The sequence below is a fragment of the Periplaneta americana genome, chromosome 9 (genome assembly GCF_040183065.1).
Source record: "Periplaneta americana isolate PAMFEO1 chromosome 9, P.americana_PAMFEO1_priV1, whole genome shotgun sequence".
NCBI classification, from domain to species: Eukaryota; Metazoa; Arthropoda; class Insecta; order Blattodea; family Blattidae; genus Periplaneta; species Periplaneta americana.
In genome coordinates, this window is record NC_091125.1 from 118,454,149 (window position 1) to 118,466,977 (window position 12,829).

General features: G+C 34.9%; 1 protein-coding gene across 7 annotated transcripts in view; it reads left to right on the forward strand.

Moving 5' to 3' along the window:
• LOC138706428 (PR domain zinc finger protein 10-like) overlaps window positions 1-12,829 on the forward strand; it is a 93,181-nt gene that overhangs the window by 58,937 nt on the left and 21,415 nt on the right. For all 7 annotated transcript variants that reach the window (XM_069835721.1, XM_069835725.1, XM_069835723.1 and 4 more), the window contains one exon: window positions 7,619-7,743. In XM_069835721.1, the coding sequence (XP_069691822.1) occupies window positions 7,619-7,743 (125 nt within the window). The remainder of the gene's footprint in view (window positions 1-7,618; window positions 7,744-12,829) is intronic.

A 12,829-nucleotide genomic window follows, 5' to 3' on the forward strand; every position in this document is an offset into this window, starting at 1 on the left:
ATGTGTAGATGGAGAATTGTCCAAATATTTTTGCCACTATTTCCTTCACTGTTGGTATCTTGGTTTCTTCTTGTCTGCTTCCTTTTTTTAAAGTAATTTGGCTGTGGTTTAATTACTATTTGATAACTACCTGATTTTATCTCGTTTTCTGCACTTGAGGCAAGTTAATTTCCATATATACCCCAGTGAGCAGGGATCCATTGGAATGTAACTTCGTTGTGCAGCTTAAGAGTAGTTTTAGGGAATGATTATTCCTAGGACTCTGATAGGCATTAAGTTTTGTTAGAAAAAAATTATGGTTTATTTAACAATGCTCGCAATTGCAGAGGTTACATCAGCTTTGCTGGAATTTTGTCCTGCAGGAGTTCTTTTACATGCCAGTAAATCTACTGACATGAGCCTGTCGCATTTAAACACACTTAAATGCCATCGACCTCGGCCGGGATTGAACCCGCAACCTTGAGCATAGAAGGCCAGTGCTATACCAACTAAGGTACTGAGGGCGACAAGTTTTGTTGGATTGCTTGTATAGCAGGTAGAGTGGCTCAAGATGACTGCTTTACTGACATATTGAAGAAGTAGTTGGAACTGTTTAAGGGATGACCTTCAACTCGCTGTGTGATGATTTATTTCTAACATATTTGTAAAATGAAAAGTGTCTGAAAGATTATTCTGTGTCTATTGGGCATCCTTGTCTACCAACATTCTGTCTGTGTAAATGTATAGTCAGTATAGTTCAGGAAATCTGATATTATAATATGTACTATTGTTTCTTAGTACAATGAAAGCAGCTATGAACTTATGTATCTGTCTCGGTTTTCTTTATTTTCACTATGAAATTTGTCTCGTCTTAAATATCCAAATAGTTTAGAAGACACTGTTTTAAAGGAGGAAGAGATCTGGTAATACATTTATATATTTGGTTTTGGGGTTTTTCAGTGCCTTGAATTAAATCATTTTAGGTTTTCAATTTTCTTTATTGGATATAAATTTGTAAAATTTAATCTTATGAGCTTTCCATGCAAATATAAAGAGAGACAGACAGTTGCAGAATAGTTAAAAAAAAAAAAAAAAAAACTCTAGCAGCTATTAGCAAAAACATTGTTTTCCAGCTCCTCTTTGCATTGTCTCGGTCTTTCAGAATTAGTATGCAGTGAACAAGACTAATTAAGCTGTAATAGAACATTTATGAATCAAGTCACTCTCTTTCTAAACCATTCAGAGTATGACAACTCTCATGTGAATCTTCTGCTAATATCAATTGTTGATATTGACAGTTCATTCACTTAGCCAGTATTTAGAATGTGACATGTATGTGACTACCAGGTGTTTGACGAGTACATTCAGATACGAAAACACGTGCGTGCTTTCCATGGTGGCAGGCGGTTTCCCTGTGGCTTGTGTGAAAAAGAATTTCCCCGTCCGGATAAACTGAAGCTGCATATGCTCAGGTGCCCAGCGCTGGTTACTGCAAACTGATCTCTTTGCTCGCTCATACTTTTTGTCTTGTTGTGTATCTGTATGATTCTTGTATTTATTAATATGATATTTTTGCATTGTTGTGTTGAAGAACATGTTGATTTCTTAACAGATAAACGTGTATTGTTAAACAGATTGAGAGATGTTGTCCTGGATGGTCTAGTAGTTCTTGTATTGACCCAAGTACCAATCTCAACAAAGGTTTATGATTTTTAGGTAAAAAAATTCAAGATTAATCTTTATCAGATGAGGAAGCAAAGGCGTTCATTCCTTGTAATAGTTGAGTTTCAAATTAAAAGATCTCTTAACTCATGAATAAAAATGAATATAATAAGCCAAATTCTGTATCTAGGTCCGTCATTATTCCTTACCAACCATTAGAAACAGTTGTTACCATCAATTAAAAGACTAATAATTATACTAAATTTGCAGTCAAAACACTGTGGCCCTTCAAAATTAAACTAATAATGTTTGCGAAGACTGCCGGGAAAGAATAGGATTATGTCAGTTGAAAATTATACTCTCTAAGAATTATATACAAATGGCACAAATTGGATTGAAAATGGGTATCAGAAAGATGAAACGAGTTGAGAACAGTCAATGACATTGTCGTAGTGCCATAGTCACCGTGTCTTACAGTTTGACGTGAAACGTTTATATTCGACCTATGAGAGATAAAAATTGTAATATTTTGACATGAAAGGTTTACTCTAACGTCACTCGCGATACCATGGAAACAGAAGTATAAGATCAACTTCGTGCCTTGTAGTTTTCCACATGGTCTGGCCTGCTCCATTCACTATTTAATGTGTCTCATCTATCTCATTCCATTATCTAATTACTGGATAGTGTGTACTCATCCTGCCTGTAGTATTATTTATTTAATCTTGAAATTCATCCTTACCTAATCTAAAAATTATATAACAAGAATAAAGACATTTCTTGCAATCTAGGGAATTTCATAAATCCCCTGTCACTTTTTTAATGCAACACATAAAATAGGATACTTTTCAACATGTCTATTACATGTTTAGTGATACATAAATACGAGAACTTTGAGGTACATTCGTAGCATACAGGTACACTCGTAGTTCCTCAAACAATTCTTTTTCATTTGTGTTAATGTTGGACAAATCATAATCATATCATGTAGATAGCACCTGTAGTTGCTTACAAAACTACAGTAAGTAGTTCATCATCAGTCTATTTCCATTTTGATGTGATAATTTTTTACAAATACTATTCAGATGTAGGGGAAGTACTACAGTATTTTATATAATTTCAAAAAGGCTCTAGCTGGTGAGGAACCCTTATTAGCCAATTTATAGTAGATTTACCTTTGCCATTATTACACTCTATGAAAAAGGGCCCTGCCTTGCTAGCAGATATATACTAGGAGCAAAACATACTTGAAAAATATATTTGGAAGGTTGTTTCTATATGATGGGGAGACTCTCCTCACATGACATGCTTTTGAAATCAAGAAGATAATTGCTTATTTTATATAGGACAATGAACCATGTCCCAAGAATTGTTAGTTCAGTATCAAAGTTGATTTTCCGAGACGTTGACCAGTCTTCTGTCAGGAATGAAAACAATTCACACAAAATGCTTTCAACTCCTGATCTTGTTGGCATTGAATATTGAGGAATAATGAAAATTCTTAGCATGGGTTCCTTTAGAAGAAAGATAAACCCGAGGTAGAACTAAGACATGTAATCACACCTTGTCCCTGGTTGAGAAAGCTTCAGACAAAATTATTTCCTAGCTGTTTCTTGTCCCATCATGTTAGATATTTCTGCAAGGTCTCATGAAACCGTAGAGGTACTGTATATGGCAGATAAAACAGGAAACAAAAATAATAAAGTTTGAAGGACGTGCAGAACAAATGAAAATTGGACTAGACAACATTTGGAATCTCGAAAATAAAGTTCATCTCTCTGATGTTAAAGTTGTTATTAAATAAACAATTAAATAATTGGTGTAGATTAAAATCTACGTACACGAACTATTCTGAATTGCACTTTCTTTATCGTTATTAACTAACATGTTCTTCAAGACAGCTGTATTGCACAGAAACCAACCTTCAATATTTTTGGCAAGTAATATATATATAGATGTTCGTTGGATTTTTTTTCTACTTATTGAAGTTGAGATTTATAAAATGACATTTCTCTGTGTGTGAATATTGTATTATGTTTATGATAGGTACTTATTAAACCACGCAGAATAACATTACTTCTGGTTGTGGACGTTGTGTAATGCTGTGAGTTGAGGTGAAATAAGGTTCATTTCTTTAGATGATCAGTCTCTTCTGATAGTCATCCACATACAACAGTACACTTGGTATTCTGTAGAATCTCTAGTGAACAAATTGGACAGAGCATGTTTTCCAGATATTACAGATACCAGTATTGATTAATTTTTGTTACATCATTAGGGACATCATGAAATGGTACATAAAATATCAAAGTCGGTAAATAAAACCACTGTAATTCGTGAAAAATGTCGTTATTTAAATATGAAAAACGTGAAAAAAGTCGTTACATAATATGTAAATAATCATGAAAAAAGTCTGTATTTAAGCATGTAAATCGTGAAGAAGAATTTTGACTATAAATACGGAAATCACTTTAAAAGAATTGGTAATAAAACACTCAGTTGTGAAAAATGAAAATCTGTGTGTCGTGCATGTGCAATGCTTAGGTTTGTTACACACTAACACAATAATAAGAAATATGTAAAAGATATTTACTACATTTTCAGCAAGAGGACGCAACGAAGACTAAGGAATAATGTATTTTGATATTTCAGCAACCAAGCAGTCTGTCATGGTGTACAAATGAACATAGACCTATGTTTTTTATATTCACGTCACACTTTTCTCTATCTAGTGTGTAACCAGCCTTGTTAATATTGGGAAAATCCACAAACGATTAGGGAAAACACGGTAATTTTACTTGAAGCAAGTAAGAGGATAGGTTTGGAAGTAAATCCCGAAAAAATAAAGTCTATGATTATGTCTCATGACGAGAACATAGTACGAAATGGAAATATAAAAATTGGAAGCTTATCCTTTGAAAGGGTGAAAAAATTCAAGTACCTTGGAGCAACAGTAACAAATATAAATGACACTCGTGAGGAAATTAAACTCGGAATAAATATGAGAAATGCCTGTTATTATTCGGTTTACCATCCACTTTGCACTCGACAAAGCTGAAAGTTAGAATATTTATAAAACAGTTAGGCCTATATTACCAGTTGTTCTGTATGGTTGTGAATATTACCAGTTGTTCTGTATGGTTGTGAAACTTGGACTCTCATTTTGAGAAAGGAACAGAGATTAAGGGTGTTCGAGAATAAGGTGCTTACGAAAATATTTGGGGCTCAGAGGGATGAAATTACAGGAGAATGAAGAAAGTTGCACAATGCAGAACTGCACGCATTAGTCTTCACCTAACATAATTAGGAACATGAAATCCAGACGTTTGAGATGGGCAGGACATGTAGCACATATGGGTGAATTCAGAAATGTATATAGAGTGTTAGCTGAAAGACCTGAGGGGAAAAGACAGGAGGATAATATTAAAATAGATTTGAGGGAGGTGGGGTATGATGGTAGGGACTGGATTAATCTTGCTCGGGATAGGGACCAATGGCGGACTTATGTGAGGGCAGCAGTGAACCTTTGGGTTCCTTAAAAGCTATTTGTAAGTAAGTAAGTAAATTTACCCCGGCGTGAAGAAAAGATTGTTTTCTCGTGTAATGGAACATTGTAGTGGTATCATTTTGGCTTCAAATTCAAAAACAGCCACAAAGAACGAACTTTACTCACTAATCTATAGATCATAGATTTATTAGGAACCGTAAGATTGGGGTATTTTCGAAGGAATCTCCTATGGCATCTCCTTCAACATCCACACTGACTGGCTGACTGGTCTTGCCTTTTCTTAGGCTGTCGTACCATGGATTTAATTTTTATTTTGTAGACATTCCCCAGAAACTATATACAGTGGACAGTTAAGGATATCCACTGTCCCTGTTAGTATGTTGAATCGAGAGTTAACTGTATTTCTCTATGTACTACATAGCTAAGTTGGTGTCCAGACCTGTGGAGTAATGGTCAGCGTGTCTGGCCGTGAAACCAGTTGGCCTGGGTTCGATTCACGGTTGGGGCAAGTTACCTGGTTGAGGTTTTTTCTGGGGTTTTCCCTCAACCCAATATGAGCAAATGCTGGGTAACTTTCGGTGCTGGACCTCGGACTCATTTCACCAGCATTATCACCTTCATACCTTCATCTCATTCAGACGCTAAATAACCTAAGATGTTGATAAAGCGTCGTAAAATAACCTACTAAAAAAAAAAAGCTAAGTTGGTATGGCTAGTGGAAATGGGTCATTCTTAGGTAGCTAAGACAGAGAGGTGATCCTCTTTATATGACAGCAGGAGTGTGTTGCTGACAATTACAGTTATCACGTCCTTTTCACCCCTCTTCCTACTATAACAGTATATAAGTAAGTGTCCTCTTTGTGTACACTCACAGAGCCTGCGTTGGTCTTGCACATCATTTTCAGATCTTTGGCATGGTGATTGTTATTTTTGAAGTGCTCATGATTGCCATTTTTTTCAGTGTTTCTTATTCTTACTTGGTACTACTTTATGCATATTCATTACAATATCTGGATGTTTTATGGACTTTGTTGGAGTAAAGGACTGAGGACCTGACAAGGCTGGTATAGAGTTGGTACATATTTGTGTGCTCATCTTCAGATCAGGATACTAAAGGAATGCTTAACATAAAGAATTACATTCTGGATTGTGAAAGATGCTCTCTGTTTACATGTGCATGCATACCCTTGAGTTGAGTAGGCATGATTCTACATGCAGAAACAATAAAGATGGTGGTGACTATGTTAATGATGATGAAATTTAAATTATAGTTTATTTAACGACGCTCGGAACTGTGGAGGTTAATCAACGTCACCGGTGTGCCGGAATTTTGTCCCACAGGAGTTCTTTTACATGCCAGTAAATCTACTGACATGAGCCTGTTGCATTTAAGCACACTTAAATACCATCGACCTGGGCCGGGATCGAACCTGCAACCTCGAGCACAGAAGGCCAGTGCTATACCAACTGCACTAGTGAGGCTGACATGATGATGATGATGATGATGATAGTGGTAGTTTATTATTCCATGTGTTCAGTAACTTGAGAAATATGAAAATGAATGGCAGGTGTTATTGTGATCTGTGATACATTTTTTTTTTTATGAAATGACAGATCTGTAAATACTAACTTCCTGAGTGGTTCTAGTGTTAAAAAGTTGTGTTGAATGAGTTGAAATTACATAATATAGGCTATATTGGTTTTTAATGGTGACTGTGATAAATTGTGAATGAGATTGTATGTACGTATCCATTGCCTACCCACTTCACTTACGTGATTTGCGTTTCACTTATTGCCGATAGATGCCAGGATTGTGATCCAATTCAAGTTGCACACCACTTCGGCAGGTCACGCTGTGCATGATGATGTCTGTGGAGAGTTATGTTATGTACTAGAGTGAGTGTATGTGTAAGTGTTCGTATAAATGTAATGTAGGGAATGGGTGAGAATGATGTTGATGAGGAAGGGAGAAGGAAAACCCGGTGCCGGCACATAGCCTATGCCTGACAAATAGCACCAAGGAGGTCGCTAGGAGGAATCACTATCAACAGTGTCATATGCCTTGTGATTGTGAGTAGTGAGAAAGTGAATTAATTGTGAGTTCTGAGTCTCGTGACAGAGTGAGTGGAAGTGATTTTTGACTTCGTGTGTGCGTGCGCGTGTTTTTTGTTGACACTTGCGTGTTTTTTTCATGGATCCATCTATTACAATTTTCATCGGAAAGGGAAAGGTGAGAGATAGAGAAGAAGGGGAGAGAAAAAAGACTGTGTGTGTGCATGTGATAGAGGAAAGTACAGAGGAGGAGAAAGAGGGTGAGAGGGGCTTTTATAATCCAGGTATTACCACACTTTTTGTTGACTGTCTCTATTCCTGCCGCTTGTCAGGCCTCACAAGGAAAGACACATGCACAGTCCTTTGTTCCTGTTTTATCTGGATGTTTGTTTGTCTGTTCTGGGTTTGTCTCACTAGGTGTTTGATGAGTACAGTCTGATCCGTAAGCACATTCGAGCATTCCACAGTGACCGGAAGCACACTTGCTCATACTGTTCGAAGCTGTTCCCGACTCTCGACAAACTCAGAATGCACATGCTCAGGTAACTCCAACTTTCCTTGGTCTGTGGAAGCAGCAGGAAATGTCAAGATTCTAGGAATAATTCCCAGTAAGAATTACTTTTAAATTCTCACATTAATCAAAATATACAAATCTGTACTTTGAGATTAAAAACGAATTGTACTGTACTAAATACCAAACACTACTCTGCATTAAATGCCTGAAATAATTAACACCAATGCTTCTCAAAGATATGTAAATCAAATATAATCATAAGAATACAGTGGTTATCAGTCACTTTTTCTTTCATTCCTGTCCATAAATGGTAATTCATCAAAAATGTTGGGAAAACACTTGAATATTGTATGGAAATATTTTTGGAGTCACTACTTCCTGCAGGATGTCGGTATTGGCTTTTGTTAAGGGAAACACGACATATTCATACTATACTATTTTAAGTTCAGAAACACATTGTCAGTTACTGAAACAATAGATAGACTGAACGAGAAGGTCATGGAGCGTTCATTATTAATTCGTTTTCTTTACTTGAAAATTTAAGATTTCTAATATTCATTACTTGAAGACAAGACTAGCTAGCTGATTGGTAACACGCACACAGGGTGCTTTCATATGCTTGATAAAGAGTTTATCACATTGCTATTGTCAAATTTCTATATATTGTAGCAGAAACTGGTTACTTTGGAAATACACTTGTGTTTGTGTTTAGTACATGAATAAATAGTAACCTCAAATCAACTTTTTCTTATTATTTAACTATATAAAATGGTACTCCTTGGCAAACTGATCTATGTTGCTATAGCATTTCACTCCAAATTGTCAATAGAATTCACTAGTGAAGTCTTGACATTTCCTCAAGGAACACTCTTTATAAACATATTTTTAAAAAGGAACATCAGGTTTCGTGAATTTCATCAAATGGTGCTTACTCGTTAAATATAAAGAAGGTATTGTGATACAGCAAAAAATGAATTTAGAGATTTTTTATGTATTTACATGTTTTCAACCTGTCAGATGAAAAATGGTTTTCAGTTTACTGTCTTTTTGTTTGTGAGAATAATTCTTCAAAATAAATTATTTAAGAATCCTTATAATTATGTGTAATGTGAACACTTCTTTGGATAATTTTATTGTCAAAGAAATTTCTGATACACAGAATTATCTCACGTCACACAAGCAGTCATTAGGCTTTTTTCTCTCCAGTTTTTGCACAATAATAACTTATATCCTTTAATGAAAAGTATTTGAGAAAAAATATGGTAAATGAGCCGAGTTCTTAATGTAATTTCAAACTTACATGTGATTGGTTGTTTACAGAAGTCGATAAAAGCTAACATTAACTGTTCTATTTATTTCCTCTAACTATGGTTAAATGTTACAGATTATTTTCAGTTAACTTTGATGTACTGATTGCGAAAAGAGTCTTTGAATTCGTATCCACACTGTTGTTTAATGTGTATTTTGTTTACCACAAAGGTACTTTAATGCAGGAAAAAACTCATGATTAACGTCAGTCAATCAGGAAAGCTGACCTCACAGATCGAACCACAGGCCTCGCGAAAAGGAAGTCAGTACCTCAACCCATGCCAAGACAACTCTAAGAGAAGTAATTTTCTGTATAGGTATTAAATTATATTCACAGAAAAATAAAAATTATTCTTTGATTCCTATTTCCTTATCTGAAACTTCTGAAAATTCGACGTCATTTTTCTGAATTAATTGTTTGAAGTATAGAGCACATGTCCAGAGAAGCTGTAAATATTTACCAACAAACTTTTCTTTCAATGAATTGTATCTGTTCCGGAGGTTGGTATTGGGACCTTGTTTCTCTATGTTTCGGACTATCTCACTCCTGTGTAAGAAAAGAGACAAAGAAGAGGTGTAGAAAATAGAAATGGGTAGCTTTTTTTTTTTTTTTAGCCACAGCAGAATGGTTATGAATTTACGAACAGGACAAAATACCGTAAAGTGGGGTAATTTTGAACGCTGAGGTGACTTTGAACAGTAATTTAGCGACTTTCTAAATTAAATGCTGTACCCAATTGCGAAAAAACTGTTTAAATTGTCAATAAATTAGTTCAGTTTTTTCGCAATTGGGTACAGCATTTAATTTAGAAAGGCGCTAAATTACTGTTCAAAGTCACCTCGGCGTTCAAAGTCACCCCACTTTACGGTATATAAAAAGGAATGTTGTCATGGATCAAGTTGCTAACACGTCTTTACATGTTGTTTTCTAATGCTGAACACTTGCCAATGAAGCCATTCATCCTACGTCTTTACATGTAATAGTGGTGTTTAAATTAAGCATAAAAAGTATATTGAAAGAAGCTGTATTACTTCTAGAACACCATTTTTATTCACATTTTATTTTTTAATGCAATGAGTTATGGAAACATTGTCTTGTATTTGTTAAATTGTGTCCAGATTTTAATATGTCTTTTATTTGTTTTTAACATACATGTTAATTTATAAATTCTAATCATAATATTATCAGTTACAAAAATTTATAATTAATAGGACTTTTTAATATTGGACGTTTAAGTTATTTATATTCTTTTGTAATTCTTTTGCGTTTTTTCCTCAGTTTTGCAAAACTATTTTACATTATTATATAATTTGCGATCCACTTGATGTATTACATTTTTTAGTATACATTTGTGAGAAGAAAATTGCAACAGAGTACATACTATCTTTATCACAATATCTCACCACAGCTTTAAACTATATGGTGTACGCAAGATTCAAAATGGAGTACCAAGACCTTTCTATGAGTCAACTAGTACGCAAATACAGGTCAGAGCGCATCAAGACTACCAAAGCCTCACACAACATCAGATTTAATCACATATGTTTAAACCAGCAGATCACACCAAATTACGCACAAATACACATAAAAAACACATCACAAATAGCTCAAAAAACTAAAACACAAGCACAGAAATTACACATACAGAACAACATCAAACACCTACATTACATGAAAAACAAACATAACACAAACGCATACAAGACATATCTACAACTAGCACACATCACACACCATACAGAACTTGAAGAAATCATTACACACACTAACAAAATAATATCGAACATCAGCCACAAAATAAAGAAACGACACAACACCAAAATAGCAAAACTAAAAACACAACAAACAAAAACATACAAATCAGAACACAAATTCCACCCAAAAATACACAACACAACAAACATAACCTTCAATCGCAACGAAACCAATCTACTGGAAAAAGGATTAAAACATAACATACCACACAACAACACAGGACCAAAACAAAAACCACAGACAATTATCAACACAGAAACAGCAATACAAAACACAAAAACAGAACACCAAGAATACATCAGACAAGACATCATAAGACACGCAAACAAAATACACGAGCCCAACACAAACAAAAGAGAACAGATAACAATAAAAACACTAAAAGCTAAACAACAACAACAACAACAACATAACCTCATTTTCACTAAAGAAGACAAAGGCAATTGCACAGTGATACTACACAAACAAGACTTACACAACAAAATAGAAACATACTTTAAACAAAACAACATCACAGAACTCGAAAAAGATCCCACCACACAATACCACAACACAATAAAAAACACAATCAACAAAAGCAAACACATAATACCACACAACATAAAACACCAACTCAAACCAATCAAACCAGCAGCACCTAAACTCAATGCACTACCCAAAATACACAAAGAAAACATACCTATCAGACCCCTAATCAACTACAGACAGGCACCAGCACACAAACTAGCCACACACATGGTCAAAATCATCAGAAACAACATAACATTCAGAGAACAGACAACAATAAAGAACACTATAGACCTCGTCAACAAAACAAAACAACAACACATACCACACAGTGCAACACTAGCATCATTCGATATCACCAACTTATACACTAATATACCAATACAAGACACATTACAGATACTAAAACAAATGCTCACAGATAACAACACACCACAAGAATACATCGAAGAAATCATCGAAATCATAGACATCATAACAAAGCAAAACTATTTTACACACAACAACAAATACTACACCCAAACAGAAGGATTGCCATTGGGATCACCCATATCCAGCATACTAGCAGAGATATTTTTACACAACATAGAACAAACATACATACTCAACAATGAACACAACAAGTATGCAGACAACATAATATACTGGCACAGATATGTAGACGATATACTCATACTATACAAAGGAGACAAAAGACAAATACACAAACTACACCAATACATAAACAAATTACACCCAAAACTTCAATACACACTAGAACTTGAAAACAACAACTCCATAAATTTCCTAGACATCACCATAACAAAAATCGACAACAAACACACCTTCAAAATATACAGAAAACCAACCGCCACCACCACACACATACACAACACATCTAACCACCCCATACAACACAAACATGCTGAATTTAGGACAATGGTACACAGATTACTCAACATACCTATGAACCAACAACACTACAATGAAGAAGTGAACACAATCAAATACATAGCACAAGAAAACTGATACAATCCAAATATAATAGACAATATCATAAGGAAGACAAAACAAAAACTTAACACACACAAAAATACACAAAACACAACACAAACACAAGAACACAAGAAGTACATCACACTAACATATGAAAACAAAAGCACACATAAGATCGCATCTTCATTCAGGAAACAGAAATACAACATAACATACAGAACAGAAAACACACTACAAAGACATCTCAACACACAAAAAATACAAACAAATAAATACGACCACACAGGTGTATACAAACTCAAAGGTAATAGTTGCGACAAGTTCTACATAGGACAGACAGGCAGATCATTCCAAACACGCTACAAAGAACACATTAAAGCTATAACCAGAGGACACAATACATCTACATACGCCGATCACATAACCAATACTAACCATACATACAATAACATAAATACGGACATGGAAATTCTACACACACAACCCAAGAACCAAAAACTCAACACACTGGAACAATATGAAATATACAAACACACTAAATCACACCCTGATCAAATCCTCAACACAC